Source organism: Hemibagrus wyckioides, linkage group LG21, assembly GCF_019097595.1.
Source record: "Hemibagrus wyckioides isolate EC202008001 linkage group LG21, SWU_Hwy_1.0, whole genome shotgun sequence".
Taxonomy (NCBI): domain Eukaryota; kingdom Metazoa; phylum Chordata; class Actinopteri; order Siluriformes; family Bagridae; genus Hemibagrus; species Hemibagrus wyckioides.
Genome location: NC_080730.1, coordinates 2,250,216 through 2,273,170, shown reverse-complemented (window position 1 = coordinate 2,273,170; position 22,955 = coordinate 2,250,216). Strand labels below are relative to the sequence as shown.

Here is a 22,955-nt window from a genome sequence, read left to right as displayed (position 1 = left end):
CAAAATGGACTCCCGCCAAACGTGTTCATACAAATGATAACAGGCAAATAAAGTGAATACAGGAGTTTGTGTTACTGGAATGTTGTATACATCATACCTGATCAGGCTAGACAACTCTTATTTAGGGGAAAGTAGCTCATGCGTGCTGAGAAAGTCGACATAAAGTGACGACATAAACTCATTTGCATATTCAGGATTTCCTCATAATCATTATTTGCACATACCAGGCCACATGAATAAACAAGATCTTGTGAAAAAGCAATAAACTCGAATGAGAACATGAGCGCTGTGGAATGGAAAATAAATTATTGTTCAAAGAAGCGTCTGTTAATGTCATACATAGTGTAATTCTACAATTTCTCTCAAGGACGCAGACAAGACGAAGCAAAGGAGGTTAGCAGTCAGGGGGAAAAAAAGACACAAGGAAATGGTGTACAGATGTAATCAATCGTTTTTTAGTATCGTAAATATTGCCAAGAAGAGAAGAACAAAGAAGTGCTCACACTCTGGGGATTAGTCGAGTGAACCCGAGCTCTCGTTTTATAAAACCATCAGCTGTGATGTGAGCTGGAGAGCCTTATCATACGCAGGATAGTCACTAACATCTGCTCAAAAAGTCACTAGATTCATCACTTGCTTTTTTAAAAAAAATCACTAAGGTGGGTGTAACATTAGTGTAAAACTAACCTATTGAATATTTATATGCTCAACAATTATTTTTCATCAGCTTTTCTTATCCCACCATGGCCACGTCGCGGCCCTGTACGCCCCCGACTCTACGCTCTAAACACACGGGCCCAAACAGCCGCTGTGTCTTTGTTTATAGCCGCCGTTTCATTAGCATGTTGTGTGTAAAGGCCATTGTGCCTTGGACCGAGACACTCCATGTGGTTGTTTTGTTCTCAGTCAGGAGAAACACTTTGACATGCTAACTCTTCCCTCACTCGCTCCTCCAGAAGCCCATACACAAATCTCCTCCCTTTTCATATTAAAACTCATTGAGAAATCTTCATTGTTCACCCTGATTGCGAGTCTGTTAAAAGAAGCGTACCTGTTGCTCCAGGACCAGAACTCCATCGTCCGTCTCTTCCTGGTGTCATGTGAAATTTGTGACATGGTTATCCCTTCACAGACTGTGCACACTGAGCATTTTACTCTGCATTACTGTGGAGTAAGAGTTTGGCATTATCCCATTATCATGGTGTTAACAGTGAGGTTTTTCTTAAATCATACACTGTTACTAACCGTGAAACCGAGGACTGTGGGGTTATCGCTTCTGATCACCACCGATGCAGATTCATCAGAGAATTAATGTGTCACAGATGGTATGTCGTCACGGTAATCATGGTAATATGCTCAGTCAGTGTGGATGTTACTGAGATCTAGACATGGACATCAAACTTTAAGGATAAAGCATAAAATATTTACGTGGTCAGATCTATCAGAATCTACCGCCAGGTTCAGACTTGGATTCATCCGTTTCCTGATTAGTAGAAAAGCAAAGGCTGATCTTTTTGTTATTAGTTCCACTATAGCGACTGAATTATGTGCTTTATACCAAAGCAACATGGATTCTGACTGTTCAGAAGGCAAATACCTCCTGGTTTCTATAGCAACAGCTCATTCCCAAGGACTTGACCTTCATAATTGTTGATATGGTGAGATTTTCTGTAAGGAGACATGTATTTAAGAGTTAAGGAAGGAGCCTCCAGTTTCATCCAGGAGAGAGGAGATTACACTTTGTGGTTTCTTGGTGTGTGTGTGTGTGTTTGATTGATTAATTAATGCTGGATTGGCAGCCTGGTTTATACCTGCTAACTTGCTTTGTAGATGTTCCTACATTGAATGTAACTATTAATGGATAAAAAATAAGCATGGAGTTCAGAACATGATTTTTTTTTTGGGGGGGCGGTTTGGGGGGGGGTGTAATCCTGTAAATAATCAGCACCAGTCTGTTGTTGATCATCTTCCTCTAACTGCACAGCATGGAGTGTTTTGTTCCTTACATAACATCCATAACTAATAAAATAAGCCAAGGGCTTAAAGCTTCTCTGAGGTTACTGTAAAGTCTCGTATTGGTCTCGGAAAGCTGTATTTCATGTAAATGGATGAGATGATGATGAACATTGACTTGGCTTTGAGTGCCACTGTTCACCAGAACCAATGCTTGCAACAGGAATTGTCCAGAAATCATTTTTCCCACAATGTGAAGCTTTCCAAGGCCACGATCGCAAGTTTTCCAAAGAGAACGTTATAATTATGGCCAGGCAGATGACGGGTGCAATTACGCACAGAGATGAAAGCACTGAAATGTGTTGTAATCCCAAACCTAAAACCACGGAGCCCTAAACCATGTGCTTCGGATGCAGATCTTGGTTGCGGAGATGACAACGTTCAAGACTTTTTTTTAAGTAGATTAATGAACATAATCACATAAAGCGTCCTGTTTGTCTTCAGACAAAAGAAATGGAACTCATTCCATGCTGTATATAAAGGCTCTTTTATTTGGGAAATGAAGTCCATGTGTAGAGCCGGTACACCGAGACGGCTGTCTGCTGCACAGATCCAGACAAGCAACAGTAAGTTTAGGGAAGAAGAAGAAGAAGAAAAAAAAAAAATCGGCGCTCAGGTCCAAACATTACTCATGCTGTGCCACTGGAAAATGGGAGCAATGGGAGAAGGGAGGTTTTGTTAGGTCATTTCCTGTAGTGCATATTCCCCCTTCTGTATACCCACAGCCTGCCTACGAGCTCGATTAGTTTCCATGGATACTGGATCTCGTCCAAAAATTGCCTGCTGCTCTCCGGTGCTTTTTTTTTTTGAGAGAGAGCGAGCAAGAGGGAGGAGTTTAGTGTAAGTCGTATAAGATGAAGGATTCAAGGGATTTGAGATTTTATTGTCATTGTCTTTAAAATAAATCTGCAATATACTCATCTATTGACATAGGATTAAACCCTGCATGTTAAATTTAACCTGTGACTAAATGATCATGATAAACATTTACCTTTGTGACCTATCAGGATCATAATCAGTAATCAAACTACAGGTGATGTTATTAGTCAATGATTCCTTTCCTAGTCCGAGCCGTATGAAGAGATATGAAGAGATTTTACAGGGTTTAAGACTTAACACTTTTCATCTAAACAGCTCCAGTGACACTGGCTAGCTCTGATGTGGTTAAATAACGCCTGCAAGCAAATCCATCCATCCACAATGATGTCTAGATTAGGTGTAATTAAAGGAGACTGGCTCGTATCCCCTTGTGTCTGCGAACAGCAAATAAATATAGAAGATGACGTGTATCTATCATATATTTGTTTTTCTGTTTTTAATGTTGAAAATGCTTCTGTTTCTGAAAACCATGGGCTAATTATATCTTTGCTAACTTTGTTGAAACAGGTTTGTGTAGCTTAAGGAATGTAATTAGCGCTTCAGCCGAATCTGGAGACAAAACTCCGAGCTGAAACACGACTCCTGTAATGTTAGACATGGAGAGCGACGGGGGGAAGGAGCTGGTTCTAATGTCAGAGGTCGAGATTTTGGAGGGAAAGCGATTGCTATTCTTCTTCTTTCAGCTTTTCCCTTCAGGTATGGCCACAGCGAATCATCTCTCTCCACTAGCTTCATATCCTCATTTATTCCATCCATATACCTCCTCTTTGGCCTTCCTCTTTGCCTCCTGCCTGGCAGCTCCATGTCCAACATTCTCCTACCAATATACTCACTCTCCCTCCTCTGAACATATCCAAACCATCTAAATCTGGTCTCCTAACTTTGTCCCCCAAACGTCCAACATGAGCCATCACTCTGATGTCCTCGTTCCTAATCCTGTCTAACCTTGTCATGATCGCTATTATTGTGGAAAACAAAAGAAGCAGAGGAGATCTGGTGTGTACACGCTAGGCATCAGGATTTCCCTTGGACCGATAGGGAAGAAGGACATGTGTCCATCTCTTCAGGTTTATTAGATACAAGATGCAATGGTTTTCACCGGTTGAAAGCAAACAGCTGATGATCATTATGCTAATGATTCTAAACACCAAAATCTGATTGGCCAGAAGGTGCTGACTCTATTTTTTTGCACATAAATTAAAAAAGTTCTAAGTCAGGAGATGTTTATTTCAAATTAGGAGTCTCCAGTGTCAGGACTTTGTAAAGCTGTTAATTGAAGTTTTCTGACAGCCAGACAGACAGCCAGATGAGTCTATAGATCCTCTTTAATGTGTCTTATTAACTTCAAGACAGAGAAACAGAGAGACTAGCGAGGGAACGACAATGACCAGATGACCAGATGTGAAATTACTACATAGAAACAATGTAAAGTGATTCTGACATGTTGTTGTATTAACTAGCTAGGAATGAAACATCAGTGCTAGATAGCCCTATCTCCACTATTCTGGTATCTGAAAAAAGTTTAAGTCTGGTTTTGTGCCTGCTTGTGTTGAATATGAATATAAAGTTAACCCAATTAATAATGAACTCAGTAGGTGTGCTCCTTAGCAAGATAAACGCAATGAATCTGTTGAAAAATGACACGCTACATGAAGCATGTTACAAATCTGTAGCGGTTCCTGCTCTGGAAATTAGCATGAAAGCCTTTTGAGATAAAAGCTCAGCCCCTCAGTCAGCTCTGCCTTTCTGGTGGAAATTTCCAGAGCCTGAGACTTTGACTGAGGCGGATCTTCTCAACGGTGCAGCCCCTTTACCTGAACTCACCACCCACACTCTTTTTTTCATCAGCGCCTGGCTAATGATCTAGCTTTTCCAACTTCACAGACTCGACAGGTCTTTACTTGCACTCGGCTTGCAGTTCCAGCGGCGCTGTTCAAACATGTAGCACCTCACTTTTAACAGTTTCCTCAGGAGTCACTGACTCCAGTGAAGCTCAGGCAGGGAATAGACGTAGAGATGTGGAGAGTTTTCTTCTGCACCACGGTCTGCTCGCACTGGAGGACGGCCTAATAATCCAGACGGCAAATTAGCATTTTTTCCCCTCAGCTCCAGCTGACGTTTTCCTTTTGGATTGCATCTCATCCACGTCACTCAGACTTTCATTTAATTCCATGTTTTTTCTCTATATATATTTTTTCCAAAACCCACAACCTTGTTTATGACTCGAGAAAAGTGGCATGTTTTAAAGTGGCTGTAGGTACAGGTTTGTGTGAATGATGTGAGGATCTCTCCAATCCTGATGGAGGAACATTAAAGCATCAGACTGAGGAGAGATAAACTGACCTGAAGCATGTGTGCCAATAGAGCACCACAGTGACCTCAGTTCTATTGTAAAGCCTCAACAAAGAGCCATCTGCCTAGCAAGTGGGGCTAAGACAAGGGACACACACACAGGGGACATGGTAGTGGAGCAAAAGGGTGGGGTGGGGTGGGGTGGGGTGGGTACTTTCAGACGTCCCTGAAGAGCTTTCGGGGTGCGAGATGAGGGGATTTTGTGTGTGTGTGTGTGTGTGTGTAGTTAAAAAAAATGCAGGAAGCAAAAGGGAGTCTCATGTATGATTATGAAATCTTAAAAATATTTACTGTGCATCCATTAAAGAGCTCAATAAACGTCCACGTGAGGGTTAAAGCTGACCACAGGTATGGTTTTACATGCTGTGACAGAATGCGTATTAAATTTCGGTCAACTTTTCCAGTTGTGTTTGAATTTTATAGCTTGTGTTTGAATCAGAGAGAGATCTTAAAGACTCATCACAGAACCACAGGCCACTAATGGGCTAGTCTGATATATGTTAAGCTAACTTCAACACAAATTAAACTATTCGCTAATCCGTGTGAATATATGTTTTGTATTTAGGTGCATTATGGTTTTGCTAGCAGATTAGCAAAGCAATCGAACGGATGCACAGGCAACTTCCTTCTACTTCGTTCTAATCTGTATTTTTCTTCATAACCTCTCCATACACATTTAATAAAAGGTTGTATATGACAGGACTAATTTGAACTGGCCACCTTTCCTCGTTTACATAGGATTGAGAATATCTTGAGTCAAATGTTGCTTCGTCATTAAAAACTTTGAATACATCTAATGACTTTTATTACACATCATCATCATCATCATCATCACCATCATAACCGTGACTGAAATACCCAAGTCTATAGAACAATTTTATTCGCAATGACAAAAACTGGCAGTGAGCCATTTGGGAGCAGTGAGGCTCTTATTGGTGAACTAAGATCTACTTACCAAAATATAGCCAGAAATCCCATCACAGAGACATAAAACAAAACTAAAAAAAAAGATTTGTTTACCTCGGTAAACAGGCAAGTAAGCTAAGATGAGCGGTCATCACACTAACAGTGTCTGGGTCATGATTGCTAGGCAACAGCAGACACTAGCAGTTACTAACAGCAGTTACTACCACCTAGTGGTGAGAAACTAATGCTAGTTGCGCATCATAACCTTAAAACTAAAGTATGATCGTTTTAAGAGCAGACTGGTTTACGATTCGTCTGTGTGAGTGAGACTAGAAGCTGGATTGAAAATGAAGAGAATACGCAAACAACACCAACATCAAACAATGGAGCATTCACGGGCGATGAGATCTATGAAAATAAATGTTTAACTGATTAGATAAGATAAAAGCCTGTGATCACCTGTCTCTCTTTTTTCAAGCATCGCTGACTGGGCTGGCCTCAGAGCTCTCAAGTTTCTTACTCATTAAACTGGGGCTTGGAGGGAAAAAGGCCCCGAGGGAAGATATCACAGAGCGACATGCAGGAGAAACGAGGAAGAGTTGGCACTCGGCCAAATCAAATAAACAAGAGAGGGCAAGAAGGAGGAATGGAAGAGGGAAGTGTGGGGTACAGCGGCTTCTCAAACGGTTTGCAACTGGGGAGCGCTTTAACTGGAAAATAAATTCCACTCACCTCTCTGAACATCAGCCAACTACTCTAAGTAGTAAATATTAGCATTATTCTGTACGCGCGGTATTGTTTTGGCTATTTTTTTCGGAACTTTCCACAAACAGTTCCTATTATAGATAGATCGACTTGTTTTTGCCTTGTTTGGATCAAACCTGGTTAAATCAGGTGACCAGACGAGCAGGCTAATAACCAAATAAACTTTCCAGCACCATAAAATAACTTACTTCTGAAAGAAATCAGGACTGAATGATGATTGCTGTTACATTTTGTTAGTAAGTTTTGGTGATAAAGCGTAATTATGTCTTGTTTGGTATTGATGCTTCACTTTTCATTAGCACCACTGACCCAAACGCGAGATATCTGTTTTGAATAAGGAAATAAATAGAATAAAATCATTCTGTGTTCTCTTAAAACAGGCTAGCATGGTGCTAATGAGAACAGAGATGGCAGAAGAAATTAAATCTATTAGAATCTGTATTAAAATATTTCTGAGGTAATGTGTCTATCCCTGTGGCTAGTTTCTGTCAGAATGCGATGCCTTTAGCTAAACAATTTCATGAATGAATGTTATTGTCACAACAGAAAACCAGCCACAGAAGCTACAGTGGTTCATGTTTAGGAAAATGACCCAACAGGAAGGGCTTGGTCAATGAGATTCCTGATCTTTGCTGATAAATCTGAAAGCCAATTTGGTTTTCTGATGCATAGCACATCCTCCTCACGGTTTGAGATGCTTTTCTGTTCATCATGGATGTACAGAGTGGTGACTCGAGTTACGACAGGCTTCCTGTCACACTATTCTCCTCACACCTCTATCACCAACTAAGTGGACGATTTTTGTTTTTCAAACAATTCAAGGACTAAACTAAGTGCAAGTCCAAGTAGTCTTTATTAGTCACATATACATTACTGCACAGTGAAATTCTTTCTTCTCCATCCTTGAGAGTTAGGGTCAGAGCGCAGGGTCAGCCATGATGCAGCCTCCCTGGAGCAGGGTGGGTTGGTCAGCTTGGCAGTGCTGGGGCTTGAACCCCGATCTTCTGGTCAACAACCCAGGTCCTGAGCTACCACTGCCTCTATGAGTGTTGTTTGTGAGAATCCCAGCTGATTCTAAAATACTCAATGGAGACTATGATCCAGAAGTCTAGTTTTTATATCCATCAATCGTCTATACCCGTTTTATTCCTAATTAGGGTCACAGGGACCCTAATTGCTGCTAATAATCTGCTGGATCCCAGCACACATTGGGCGAAAGGCAGGGGTACACCCAAGACAGGTCACCAGTCCATCACAGGGCCACACATATAGAAAGACAACCACACACACTCCTATGAGCAATTTAGAATCACCAATCAACCTAATGTACATGTTTTTAGACTGTGGGAGGAAACAGTGTTGCTGTGAGACAACAGTGCTACCACTAAACCACCAGTTTATATATCTACCATGCAAATTGCATTTGTAATGTTAATTGAACTTTAACTAGTCCTCTGGTCTCCATGCTTCTCCATGTTGTAGTGTCATGCTTTAAAGCTATAATTAATCATGCAGGCATGTCAGGAATCAGAGTGAGGGAGAAATAAAGAACAGAAACGCTGATAAAAGCCTAACAGGATCTTTCTGCACAGTTAAGATAGACAGAAAACAAATGAACAGGATATAGAGCTGTTTGGAGGGCAGAGATAAGGCGATATGAGCACGTGTGTGTGTGTGTGTGTGTGTGTGTGTGTTGCAAAGCAGTCATACAATACTCTAACTACAATGAATGTAGATATATTTGTCTTGGAGAGAGGAAAATGGAGAAGCCTGAGGAAAACAAAATGGCCCGCGTGCAAAAAAACAAAAGAAAAGATGGAGTCACCGAAAGAGACGGAGGAGCGCGAGAAAGGCAGCACGCGAGTGGTGAGAGTCAGCTGTCACTCAGGCGCTCGCGCGGCCGCTGATTGGCTGAGAGGCTTCGGTGTGGGTGGTCTCAAGTGAGTGGGCGGCAAGATAAGAAAACGCGCTGGAAAAGGGGTTGTTGCCGTGGCAACGAGAAGGGCCGCGTGCACAGCGCTTTCTGAACGCGGAAGTAGCTTGGGTCAAATAAAAAAAAGAAAGAAAGAAAGAAAAAAAGGGAAAATAAGAAAATATTTTTATCCTCTAACCTCATCTCATCCTGTCCTGTGTTATCTCTCAGTAATGTGTTTAAATACTTAGGAAGTGAAGAAATGAATATTCTGTGGAAATGAACAGATTCAGGTTTTCTACACGCTGAAAGAAAAATGCTCACAGGTCAACTTCCGGCTTTCTCTTTATAGTGTTCGAGGGATTACTATACATGGATGTGCTCTCTCTCTCTCTCTCTCTGAGTCTGTCTCTCTATGTCTCTCTCTCTCTATCTGTCTCTCTGCCTCTTTCTCTCTCCCATCTCTCTCTACGTGTCTGTCTCTTTATCTGTCTCTCTCTCTTTATTTGTGTCTCATTCTGACTGTCTGTCTCTTTATCTCTCTCTCCACTCTCTCTCTCTCTGTCCTGTCAGTCACTTCCTCCCTGTCCTGCTCTCTCTCTCTCTCTCTCTCTCTCTCTCTGTCCTGTCAGTCACTTCCTCCCTGTCCTGCTCTCTCTCTCTCTCTCTGAGTCTGTCTCTCTCTCTCTCTCTCTCTCTGTCCTGTCAGTCACTTCCTCCCTGTCCTGCTCTCTCTCTCTCTCTCACACACACACACACCTCTTTAATCAAAAATTCAATACTTTCAAAGAAAAGGGGTTTAGTGTGTCAGAAATAAGACTTTACTGAAAACCCAACAAAGCTGAGGCTCAACACTGACCCAGACTTTTTCACAGTTCTACAGCCACAATTACAAAACTTTGTACGTTTTTCTCCTTAAAGTTTATTCTTAAATGCTGTTCATCAGTTAAGTTTGTCTTAATCGTACTTCATGACATGTTTAAATGCAGATTTTTCATCTTTCATATTTTACACTTGAGGCATCAAGAAAGTTGTAAGTATCGGCTTCTTCACGTGTTCACACGTCTCCACAGGACACACCTAACCCTTCATGACACCTTCTTGGTGATTCTTGAACCGTAGTGATTCTCACACCTGCGTGGTTGTGTGGTAGTTTTCAGGCGCTGAAGGTTAGGAACTTTCTTGACCAGATTTGATGGAATACACCAAAATCAAATCAAAATCTGAGATATTTATTTATTATCAGGATAACGTGTGTGTGTGTGATGCACCTTTCATTAGCTTTTCGAGAAGAGTAAGGCTAGAGGCAGTCCAATTGCACATTAAATAACTTTTTAAACACATGCTTTATTTATACTTCCCCATTCACAAGCTCACTCCAGTAACAGAGAAAGCTACACTTTTTCTTTTCGTCTGAAAGCGTACCAACCTTGAGGCACTTTTTTTTTCTTAAATTTGCATTGAAATGACTGTCTACATTAACCCTCCATCATTCAATCTCCTATAAAGCACTTTTTCCATCAGATACACTCTCAGAAATAAACATACTAAACTACTTCACCTTCTTGCTGGAGTGGTACCATCAACAGTAAACCTTTCACAACTTCCATATGTATATTTCAACTAGAAACACAAAAATGCATGAGATGCACCTTTAAAGTAAAGCTGTAAATGTATATCAGTTGATTAACGAATGGAGTTTAAAAGATTCCCAGGTACAAACTAAGCCTCTTTACAGTGCCGCCCGAGCGATAAGGACAGTCTCCAGTCTGCTGTCTGTATTTCGAGCTCTTTTCCTTGAATAGAGAGCTTAAAATTGTCATTAGTAAGTTATTTTTCTGTGGAAATCTGTGGTTGTGTATGAAAATATCTCACCGAAATGCATTTAAATAAACGACAATAGAAGGAAATTTTGGGCTTGTCCATTTTAATCAGAGCTATTTCTATACAGTGAGATCATGTGACATCCTGACAGAAAAAAACATGTGCGAGATGAGTAAACACCAGTCCCAGAAACAGTGTGAAGTGATTATTACATCTCACACTGCCCTCCATAGCATAAAGCTGTGGGAAAAGTGGCAGCTTAGTGGTTAAGGTGTTGGATTATTGATCAGGAGGTTGAATCCCAGGTCCGTCACTGCCACTTAACCCTTGGTTGTATACTGATCAGGCATAACATTATGACCATCTGCCTAATATTGGTGTTGGTCCCACTTTTTGGTGCCAAAACAGCCCTGACCCATCCTGCACTGTGTATTCTGACCCCTTTCTATCAGAACCAGCATTAACTTCTTCAGCAATTCGTCTGTTGGATCAGATCACACGGGCCAGCCTTCTCTCCCCACATGCATCAATGAGCCTTGACCGCCCATGACCCTGTCACCAGTTCACCACTGTTTCTTCCTTGGACCACTTTTGATAGATACTGACCACTGCAGACCGGGAACACCCCACAAGAGCAGCAGTTTTGGAGATGCTCTGATCCAGTGGTCTAGCCATCACAATTTTGGTCAAACTCGCTCAAATCCTTACGCTTGTCCATTTTTCCTGCTCCTGACATCAACTTTGAGGACAAAATGTTCCCTTGCTGCCTAATATATCCCACCCACTAACAGGTGCCATGATGAGGAGATACTCAGTCTTATTCACTTCACCTGGAACTGCTGACAGTGGTACACCTGATCTGTGTATAAAATCGATTGTAAGCTGCTATGGATAAGGGGCGTCTACCAAATGCTGTAAATGTAAAGCTGTATTTAAATTTTATTTTTAGCTGAAATGTTCTAATTTTTGGCCTATTCCTCTGGAAATAATCCAACAAATATGATCCCCTGAATCTCTAAACACATCACAAACATTTCAGTAGAAACTAATTTCACGTGTTTCAGAGTGAAATGGTCTTTTTATTGCTTTAAAACGCTTCAGAAAATCAATTCATTAATATTTGATGGGTTTTTAATACATTAGGGTTCACAGTTGAACAGAGTTGTATGTGTTTCATGTGCACAGAGGTGATAAATGAACCTCAATGGTGTGACCAAATCACTAAACAACACTGATGTTTGTAGTTAAATAGCTAAAATGTCATTTTCAGACACGAACGCTTTGATATCCCCGTTTGTGATAATTCCTTTTATTTTAAAAACCTACTTTCCTCAGGGATATAGACATTAACTATTACATTAATTAATTATTCAGACTGGGAACATGAGATTATTAATATTTATAGTGTATTTTCATAAACACAATCCTTTCACGATCTTGTAAACGTGTTTCGAACCTTTCCTGCCGAAGCAGTGGCCTTGCTGCTGTTTGCCTCCATGTTGTTATTTTTTTGATGCCTGAGTCACATGACCTGACCCACATGAGCCAGCCCACTCTTTAAAGATTTCCACTGATATCAAGCCCACCCAATTATTTCTCCTCCCCAGAGCCAGGCAAATGTTTTGTATCTCCCAGGACACATCCTCTCTAACCCATTTAAGGGTTACATGGTGCAAATGACACCAAATGGACACATTGCCCCCTGCTGTTCGGTTGCTGAACTGCACTCATTACCGCAGGTTACATGATTTCGAGACTGAAGGAAAGCTGCTTCCTCCTGAAACTGTGTTTTTTATAGAGCTCTGATTAAAACATGGTGCTTTCAGAGAAGATCAGATGTCTCATCTGTTGTGTTGAAAATGACCCAGCGAACACTCACCTTGCTTTAAATGTCTGTGAAAACTCAGATAAAATCTTTGCTATCCAAAATATTATTAGAAGTGAAGAAAGTGTGATTAATTTCACACGGCATTTGTATGCATTTTTACAAAATAAAGATCGAAGCAGGTCGGAATCTTCAGAAGATAGGTTCCATTGTGTTCTGTCTGTGGCTGGACAGAGCGCTTAGTTTAGCAGACCTGACCTCTTTGCTCTTCGCAGCATGCAGCGCTTCTTCCTTCTGAAGAATCTGCACAGAGCCACATGTTAAAACTTAAACCCATAGCACCACTTTCAGTGTGTGTGTGTGTGTGTGTGTGTGTGTTTTCAAACCATGTTCATAATGCGCTGACGAAGTTCTTCTTGGGTCAAAGGCCGGTCGTCCTCATGTGGAAGTAGCAGCTCTTCTGTATCATAGTCATCGCTGGAGTATGAACAAAACTCGGTCATGCACAAATTCTGAGCTTCTGAGTTTGTGTAAAATTTTCAATTTAATTTAAATCGGCTTTAAGGACAAAAGTAATGGCACCCTACAAAACAATGAAGCATCAGTTGGTAACTGACGCACTTTGATGGCCGAGCTGCATTACTGGAAATTTTAGTCTCTGTGAGCGTTTACAGAGCTTTGTGGTCAAATGCAAATCAGCTGTGTAGAAAATGTGCTTGTAATTTGCATGTGATTATTATTTATCAGAGTAAGCATGTAAGTAGGAAGAAAGTCTAAGAAACGGTTTTAATTCTGGTGGTGATTTTGGTTCGGTTTGACCTACAAAAACATTGACACATAACTGAGACTCTGTGTTGTCGAACATCTGGATGCTGATTATCACCCAGTTTATGCTGAGAAAGGAAACATTCTAAAGCCTCAGATGAAAGCCCTGAATTTATATGTGGTAAATATAAACTGTGGACCAACATTAACCTCATTGGAAGGCAGCAGTGGGTTTAGGTTCCCTGGGGCTTTAATTAACTGCCTTATGACTAATGAGCACCAGTGTGTTTAGCTGAAGCTCTCTCAGTTTCCTGTCTCACCTGCAATCATCAGCAGCTCCTTTAACACCAAAAAAGCCCCATCTGTAATATCCAACTTTACCTTTTCACCCTTGACGTCTTGACCTACTTACCCGGAGACAGGAGGATGTACAACAGGAGCATGTTTCTGCATCTCCGCACTTTGTCCAAGCAGCACCTGAGCCACCAGTTTTGGATCATAATCCTTCTCCAGGTCCTGTTAAGATAGAAAACATGGATAACTCAGTCTGATCTGTCTGAACTAGAACTTTTCTGTGTATGCTACTGACCTAAATCTGCCCGAAATAGCTAACAATTACCATTCATGTGGGAATATAATATGTTTAATACATATCTAATACATCATAATCATTTTTTTTACCTTCTAACTATGGGATGAAGGCAATATCATAATAAATCTAATACAGTATAATAAAAAAGGAATAAATAATACTGTACCAGCATTCACTTTAATTGAGGTTTGTATATTTATATGTCTATACTCTGATCAGGCATAACATTATGACCACCGGCCTAATATTGTGTTGGTCCCCTTTTGCTGCCAAAACAGCCCTGACCCATCCTGTATTCTGACCCCTTTCTATCAGAACCAGCATTAACTTCTTCAGCAGTTTGAGCAACAGTAGCTCGTCTGTTGGATCGGATCACATGGGTCAGCCTTCTCTCCCCACGTGCATCAATGGCCTTGACCGCCCATGACCCTGTCACCGGTTCACCACTGTTCCTTCCTTGGACCACTTTTGATAGATATTGACCACTGCAGTATGGGGGAACACCCCAGAAGAGCTGCAGTTTTGGAGATGCTCTGATCCAGTGGTCTAGCCATCACAATTTGGTCCTTCGTCAAACTCGCTCAAATCCTTACACTTGTCCATTTTTCCTGCTTCTAACATCAACTTTGAGGACAAAATGTTGACTTGCTGCCTAATATATCCCACCCACTAACAGGTGCCATGATGAGGAGATCATCAGTCTTGCTGGTTATATTAATTCATTGTACAAGTAACATCACATTCAGAGTCACACCAAGTGTTTAAAACATGTCATCATTTGTAATAGAATGATTTCATCACTGCACACCTCACGAATACAGAGTGATATAAAAGGTAAACATTACAGTCTTCATTAGAGCTTCAATCCTAATCTTATTTGAACCTGGTGCAAGAGATTATCTGAATAAAAAGAAGAAATGTAAAGCATGTGGAGCTTGTTTTTTCATTATTGAACCTTGGAGTTGACGAAGGCCTGCACGGTGAGAAGCTCGTTGGTTTTCTGCTCCACCAGCTTCAGGTACGTCATGATGTTGGAGTCTCTGATTCCAGCTGAAGAACCGAGCAGGTCGTCCACCACTGCACGGTCGCAATTGATCTTATTAAACAAGTTGCTCACTCCTACATTAACACACACAAAACAGGCAGAAAGAAAAATTACAGCATTTATGTGCTAAGGATCTTGTAAAAGCGTGTTTAACTTAACATCTCTATTTTATTTTTATTTTTGCATGAACTCAAGATCTTAAGAAATCCACAGAAATAACAGAATAACCCCATTTTTATGCTATCAACTACAAAATGATCATCAGATCTGCTGCCTAACACACTACACACACTCTAGACTGGAAAATAAAGCATTAAGGCACTCCAAAGCTCATTATATTCACATCACCACAGCTTTTTAATGGTTTATTGTCAGGTTTAATGTTGTGGTAGGTTTCAGGTCTGAGAGAGAATGTTAACTCCTGTTCTCATGCAAGTTACAGCAGATATTGTTTTAGTTTGTTTATCAGGTATAACATTGTGGGCAGTGAGAGGTGAAGTGAATAGGACTGAGTATCTCCTCATCATGGCACCTGTTAGTGGGTGGGATATATTAGGCAGCAAGTCAACATTTTGTCCTCAAAGTTGATGTTAGAAGCAGGAAAAATGGACAAGCGTAAGGATGAGTGAGTTTGACGAAGGGCCAAATTGTGATGGCTAGACCACTGGATCAGACCATCTCCAAAACTGCAGCTCTTGTGGGGTGTTCCCGGTCTGTGGTCCTGTAAGTCGCGAGGTGGGGCCCATGGAGGGCCCATCTCTCAAAAGAGAGGACTTAAAGGATCTGCTGCTAACCTTCTAGTGGAATCCATGCCTTGACAGGTCAGGGCTGTTTTTGCAGCAAAAGGGGGACCAACACAATATTAGGCAGGTGGTCATAATGTTCTGGCTGATCGGTGTATGAAAATACTGCAGACCTTCTGACCAACTGCATTCAAGCTTTCAGGTGTGCTGTGGTTTGGAACAGCATTTAGGTTTGGAACTTGAACACTCCACATGTTTCAGCACCACCTCTTCTCACCTGTCTTAATCTGATCCAGAGTCTCTGTGATTTCTTTGGCCTGGACCTCGTACTCCAGGGCCTGAGCTTCAGCGTCTCGCTGTTGCTCCTCCCTCTGCTTGAGGGTGGTGTGATGCTCCTGCTCTTGCTGCAGATCCTCCACCTGGAACTTCTCCATATCCTCTTTGATCTGGATCAGGAAACAGAAACACACAGTGAGCTATTTTTGTGAAAAGTGTGTTTATGACGTTACATATGATCATAAAAGGAAACAGTTGCTCACCCGACACATGTCTGCTTTAAAACAATTTTTGTTAGATGTTGACTTACCTGTCTGATTTCATCTTTCAAAGCCTCTGCCTTTGTGTTTTGCTCGTTCACGTAATTAAAGAGAGCAAAGTTCCTGTCTTCAGCTGCACACATTACAATTACATTACAATTGCACACATTACACATTACATTACAATATCACACAGCAAATGCTTTAACTGATAGATCAGATGTATACTCTATTACAGATCCATTCTGCAGCATTAGTCATCTTAGATTAGATAGAGATTAGACAGAGCTGACTCACCCTGGATAAATTTAGTGACTAGCATTTCCAAATCGTCCTCTCCGGTCACTTTCTGGATCCGCTGGAAAACTTCCTCTAGAGTCTCCGCTGCTACCTCCGAGTCGGTCCTCCGCTGCTCCTTCAGTTCTGACATCATCATCATCACCATAGTCATTATCATATCATCATCATCATCATCATCATTCTCATCACCACCATAACCATCATCATGATCATCTTCATCATTACCACCATAACCATCATCAACATCATTGTCATCATCACCATAACTATTATCATTAATATCATCATCATCATCATCACCATCATAACTGTCATCATCACCACCACCACCATTACCATAAATATCATCATCATCATCATCATCATAACTATCATCATCATCATCATAACTGTCATCATCACCACCACCACCATTACCATAAATATCATCATCATCATCATAACTATCATCATCATCATCATCATCATCATCATAACTGTCATCATCACCACCACCACCACCATTACCATAAATATCATCATCATCATCATAACTATCATCATCATCATCATAACTATCATCATCACCATCATAACTGTCATCATCACCACCACCACCATTACCATAAATATCATCATCATCATCATCATAACTATCATCATCATCATCATCATCATCATAACTGTCATCATCACCACCACCACCACCATTACCATAAATATCATCATCATCATCATCATAACTATCATCATCATCATCATAACTATCATCATCATCATCATAACTATCATCATCATCATCATCATCATCATCATCATAACTATCATCATCATCATCATCATAACTATCATCATCATCATCATAACTATCATCATCACCATCATAACTGTCATCATCACCACCACCACCATTACCATAAATATCATCATCATCATCATCATAACTATCATCATCATCATCATCATCATCATCATCATCATAACTATCATCATCACCACCACCACCACCATTACCATAAATATCATCATCATCATCATCATCATCATAACTATCATCATCATCATCATAACTATCATCATCATCATCATAACTATCATCATCATCACCACCACCATAGCTATCATCATCATCATCATCATCATCATCATCATCATCTTCACCATCATTAACAAGTAACTAAATATTATTTGTACAGTCAGTTCCAAAATTATTGGCACCCTTTGTAGATTATTAGAAGGTTATACGTGGTTAATGATCTGAAATCTGTCACTTCTCCAACATCTCACTGAAACAATTTTCCAAGAAAAATAAAAACCCTACAATTACACTCATTATTGCCAACCATACAAATTCTTGTGAACAAACTGCATTATATACTGTCGTGGAAATTCTAATTTGATCTATGAGAAATAACCAGATAACTCTGAGGAGTGGAGTGGAACACAGAATCATTCTTTACTCGAGCTCAATGGTGTCTTCAATACACAGAGTTAAAGCTGCTACAGAAGAGACAACTTCTGCCTTCGTGTCTGCTCCTTCATACTGATGGAATGTGTGAGAGCCGTTACGCTCTTTGTGTGCTAAGTGTGTCTGCGCAGTTTCGACAAGTCTTGACCGCTGATAAATGTTTTCTTGTTATTGCAGTTTCAGTGCCTACATCCAACAGATAATGAGGACGTCGGAATGCTCTGCTCAAGGTCATCGGCAGGTTCTCATGAGAAAGCACAGTGTCTTTTCCCACTCTGAGACATACATAATATCATAAAAAAATAACACACAGCATACAACACATAAGCATAATATAATATATATGAAAAATCAACTTTTCCCCTACAAAACATTACTCTTTCAAGTTCTCCTGAGTGATTAGGAACTCCTAAGAGGTCGGCCATGACTTCCTGTTTTTACTAGGGAATAAATTTAGGGTGATGTACAGGTCAGATTCCAATACTCATTCTTCAGCAAGATGAAAGAGAGAGCAAAGATTAGAAGATTCAATAATGAGGAAACCTTCAGAACCTTCATCATCATCATCTATGGTCAAATTAGACAAAAACTGAGGTTTTTTCACTTTCATCAGACATTACAGGAGTGAGATTAAATCAGCGAAAGACTATTAAGCAGAGGGGTGCCAATAATTGTGATACAAAAGGGGGTTTATATTTTCTTCAGAATAACTAAAATCTTCCATTTCTCTCATATGTCCAGTGAGATTTAAGCTAGACCCATAACTAACCCTTTTATCACAGGTGCCAATATTCCTGGAGCTCTCACCGTGTCTGTGGCTGAGTGCATCGTCCAGTCCGGTCCTCTCGTTGCACTTGGTAGCCATGAAGTCTTTAAGGCGCTGCTCGTGTGCGATCAGCCTCTCCAGCTCCTTCATTTCAGCGTTGTACTGGGCCAGGTCCTTCACCGCCTTCTCCTTCATCATCGTCATCTTCGTCTGGGCCTCCACTCTGGAGATCATAGAGATAAACACTGATTGTGTTTATGTACACACTAATAATAATAATAATAAAATCATTCATCAGTCACTTTTATATATGTAAATTCAGTTCACCTGGCATCATAGGCTGCCGTAGACATGCTGATGACATCACCAATCTCCCGCCGGATTTCCTGTAGCTCCTGTAAGACATGAAAAATCTCCTGCATTACTTCTCATGGCTTCTCATGCGCGTGATTAAATCCTGACCCCCCTGTCGTGCTATAAACACTGACCTTATCCAGTTTGCGGTGCAGCTGCTGGAAGCGGACACGCTCCACACGCAGCGTCTCCAGCTCTTCTCTTAGCTGGCTGTTCTTCGCCAGCTGCTGGTTGAAGTGAATGAGAGCCTGTAGGGGGTAAAAAAGAGAGAGGATCAAAAGCTTGCAACTTACAACAGGGGGTGAAAATTCCAGCTTAAAAGAGTCAAAACTGTTCTTTATGGTCGCACAAAAAGGTTGGAGGTAGTACGGGATATTTATTCATATTATGTGATATGAAAAAGATGTGCTGTGATGTGTAGTTCTGGGAAAATAATCAACTATAGAGTGGTAACAGTGCAGACTCTGCATCTGTACTGTATTACTTAATTATCTTCTTCAGTTTGGCCCAAAGGTAGGCAAATTGTTGCACAGTGTCCTGTCCTGTGGATTGGTTCCTCCTGTCCACCTGCTGCTTGTTAAAGTTTGTTCTATTGTGTTGCTGCAAAGTCTGCCATGTTCATTTGCATTACTAAGCTGTGGGTTTCCAGCTCTTATCTCACAGAGAGAGCTGGCTAATTTAAAAGGCATTTGCAAGATGTCCAGTCCACCAGTGGGTCAGCTATCTTTTTCTCGTCCAGCCTGGTAGCTGCAAAAGTTGAGTGCGTGAAGTGTCCAACATTCTACATACTACTCAAACTAGCAAGTGTGAACATTTTGTCCTCAAAGTTGTTGTGTTAGAAGCAGGAAAAATGGACAAGCGTAAGGATTTGAGCAAGTTTGACCGAAAGGGCCAAATTGTTATGGCTAGACCACTGGATCAGAGCATCACCAAAACTGCAGCTCTTGTGGGGTGTTCCCGGTCTGCAGTGGTCAGTGTCTATCAAAAGTGGTCCACAGAGGCTCACTGATGCATGTGGGGAGCGAAGGCTGGCCCATGTGGTCCGATCCAACAGATGAGCTACTGTTGCTCAAATAGAAGTTAATTCTGGTTCTGATAGAAAGGTGTCAGAATACACAGTGCAGGACGGGTCAGGGCTGTTTTTGGCAGCAAAAGGACACCAAAAAAATATCAGGCATCATAATGTTATGCCTGATCGGTGTATATACTACAAAACAGTAGAATAGTGCATAATTGTACAATTCCAGAAGCACCACATGACTTTATCGTCACACAGAATGCTCTAGCTCTAACTCACCCGGTCCAGTTTATTTTCCAGGGTACAAGTGGCCTTTTGGATGTGGAGAACCTGAGACTTCTGTCTGTGAAAGGTACCTACGTCCCCTTTCCTCAGCTCTTCCAGTTTCTTCTGAATATTCTGGATCTGCAAACACACACACACACACACACACACACACAAAAAGTCATTCATACTTAAGGGTTCAAACTTATCCAGAAAAAAAACAAGGCTCATTAAAATCAGTGTTAGCATAAAATGTGTAGTCACCCACCCAACACCCCCCCCCACACACACACACTATACAACACATAATTCTGATATATATGATATAATATTCAAAACAGGATGCTCCCCTTGGAAGATGGCTGCTGCATGTGTTTTGAATTGTAAAATACTTAGCCACTTGGTTGCGTGTGAGTGTGTTTGTGCTTGTCATGTCTGAAGGTCGTCACCTCTCGCTCAAGCTCTGCTTGACTGAATCTCTCTCTCTCCAGCTGCTCTTCGAGCTCATCGCGGCGGTTCAGGAGAGCCCGGAGCTGCTGGGTGTAGTGGGTGTCGGCCTGCTTGCGTGACTGGCTCTCGGATACACGCAGGTTCTTCTGCAGTTCCTCGTGCTCCTTGACCAGCTTCTTTATCTCGAGACTGACAGCGACACACATGCACAGGGTCAAAATGAATACAACACAATTGATTATGTATAGAAAAGACTGGAACAAAACATATTCATCAAAATCATATTATGAGGTTCCTAAATATTCCCAGTGCTTTATCCTGGTCATGGTGGCAGTGGATCAGGAGTCTATACCAGGAAACACTGGGAATGATTCAGGACTCCCTTCATCTACTCACCTGTCAAAAACATGCCAGTCGACTGAGTCACACCTTATTTAGATTCACTAATCCAACTACTGATATGTTTTTGGACAGTCGGAGGAAAGAGTCCAGACTGACAGGAGGAAACTCCATGCAGGCAGTAACCCGAGCTCTGGCTCGAACCAGAACCCAGGAACTATGAGGCAAAGATCCCTGAAGATGAGCAGTGTTTAAAAAAACATGTATGTATATATATCTGTGACTGACCGCTGCTTGCGAATAAGCTCCTGTGACTGGACGCTGTAGGCCTGTCGATCTCCCTCCATGATGCGAAACTGCCTCTGCAACTTGCTCATCTCTGCCTCTGCTGTAACACACACAGATACACACACACACACACACAACTCATTTTTATAATAACAGCTACACAGTCTTCACTGAGACCTCATTTACACTTTACTATGCGCATACCCAGTGCATCAATGTCCATGTCGCTGGAGTCAGAGTGGACACTTATCGCTGATCTTCCTCGAGGCATGACGACAGTGAAGGGCTAAAACCACGAGAACATGGAGATGTGGAAAAGACTTACTGGAAAATGGATGTTTTTACCAGGAGATGTAGTTAAAAGAACAGTGAGTGAGCCATCAGTCTTCACAACCTAGAAACAGACTTTATTCATTTAGAAACCAAAACCTTCTTATTTTTATTTTAGAGAGAGAGAGAGGGAGATGAATGGACAGAAGGATAACTGATTTTAGATAGATAGATAGATAGATAGATAGATAGATAGATAGATAGATAGATAGATAGATAGATAGATAGATAGATAGATAGATGGATAGTTGGACTAATGGACAGACAGATAGACTGATGACTACAGAGAGAGAGAGAGAGAGAGAGAGAAAGAATTTATGGTACACTTGGTATGTATTATGATGTACAGGTTTACTAAGAAACTAGTTTTATGGTAACGTTGCATTAAAAAAGGGTGGAATAAACAATTGAACACCTAAAGAAAGGGGCACTAATAAATATAATAAAAATTAACAACAAATCAGCTATTAGTCTGTGATAAATGTTATAAAAATACATCACAATACTTGTTATATGTCAGTTTATAACTTCAGTATTTATATCAGCATATTGCCCAGCACTGAAGCAGTGCCAGATATTGTGGTGCCAATATTTTTTACGTTTTTATGTTTATAACGAAAACATTATGATAATATAAAACAACACAGATAGTAAAAATGGCTCAAGAAGTAATTTTATTTCTAATTTCTGAAGAGCTTGAAAATAGGAGTGCATTTATTATGATAGTTTATAAATGGTGACTTGATCCAAGTCGTGTTATTGTTGTTTCTCTTCTTCTTCTTCTTCTTCTTCTTCTTCTATTGAGTTCCATACAGTGCCAAATATTAAGTTTAAAGTTTAATAAATTCACACTGTAATGAATAAATGTTTAATAACACATAAATAAATAAATAAATAAATAAATAAATAAATAAATAAATAAATAAATAAATAACAGCACATAGCACAGGGCGCTCATTAAGCTACTCTTTATTTACCTCATACATTTTCCGAAGCTCTCACGTTAGCTCGCTAGCTAGTTTGATATATAGATATAGTGTACATGTTGGTTAAAATATATAATGTTAATTACTCAAAAATAATGCTGAAAAATACTTCCTTACCTTCAAAAGTTTGTTTAAAAAAGACAAGGGTAAATGATCCGCACTCAGTGGAGAGGAACCTCCTGAGAGAAAGTTGTTAGCTACCGTCACTAGGCAACTCTGCTTTTATATCCATCCTGCATACTAGCGCACTAAACAG

At 40.7% G+C, this 22,955-nt stretch overlaps 1 protein-coding gene across 3 annotated transcripts; it reads right to left on the bottom strand.

Moving 5' to 3' along the window:
- Positions 1-11,684: 11,684 nt before the first annotated feature.
- Positions 11,685-22,929, bottom strand: odad1 (outer dynein arm docking complex subunit 1). 3 transcript variants are annotated; one of them, XM_058373939.1, is made up of 15 exons: positions 22,817-22,929; positions 21,588-21,669; positions 21,384-21,483; positions 20,756-20,945; positions 20,322-20,447; positions 19,159-19,272; positions 18,998-19,065; positions 18,712-18,893; positions 16,455-16,580; positions 16,208-16,290; positions 15,899-16,067; positions 14,789-14,952; positions 13,654-13,757; positions 12,863-12,953; positions 11,685-12,779 (listed from the first exon to the last, which is right to left on the bottom strand). In XM_058373939.1, exons 2-15 carry the CDS (start codon positions 21,652-21,654, stop codon positions 12,669-12,671), a joined length of 1,695 nt encoding a protein of 564 aa, XP_058229922.1. In that variant the 5' UTR covers positions 21,655-21,669; positions 22,817-22,929; the 3' UTR covers positions 11,685-12,668. The 3 variants fall into 3 exon arrangements, with proteins under 3 accessions (XP_058229922.1, XP_058229921.1, XP_058229923.1); XM_058373938.1 differs by having other exon boundaries at positions 21,588-21,777; positions 22,817-22,914; XM_058373940.1 differs by lacking the exon at positions 21,588-21,669 and having other exon boundaries at positions 22,817-22,906.
- Between the last annotated feature and the right edge of the window lie 26 nt (positions 22,930-22,955).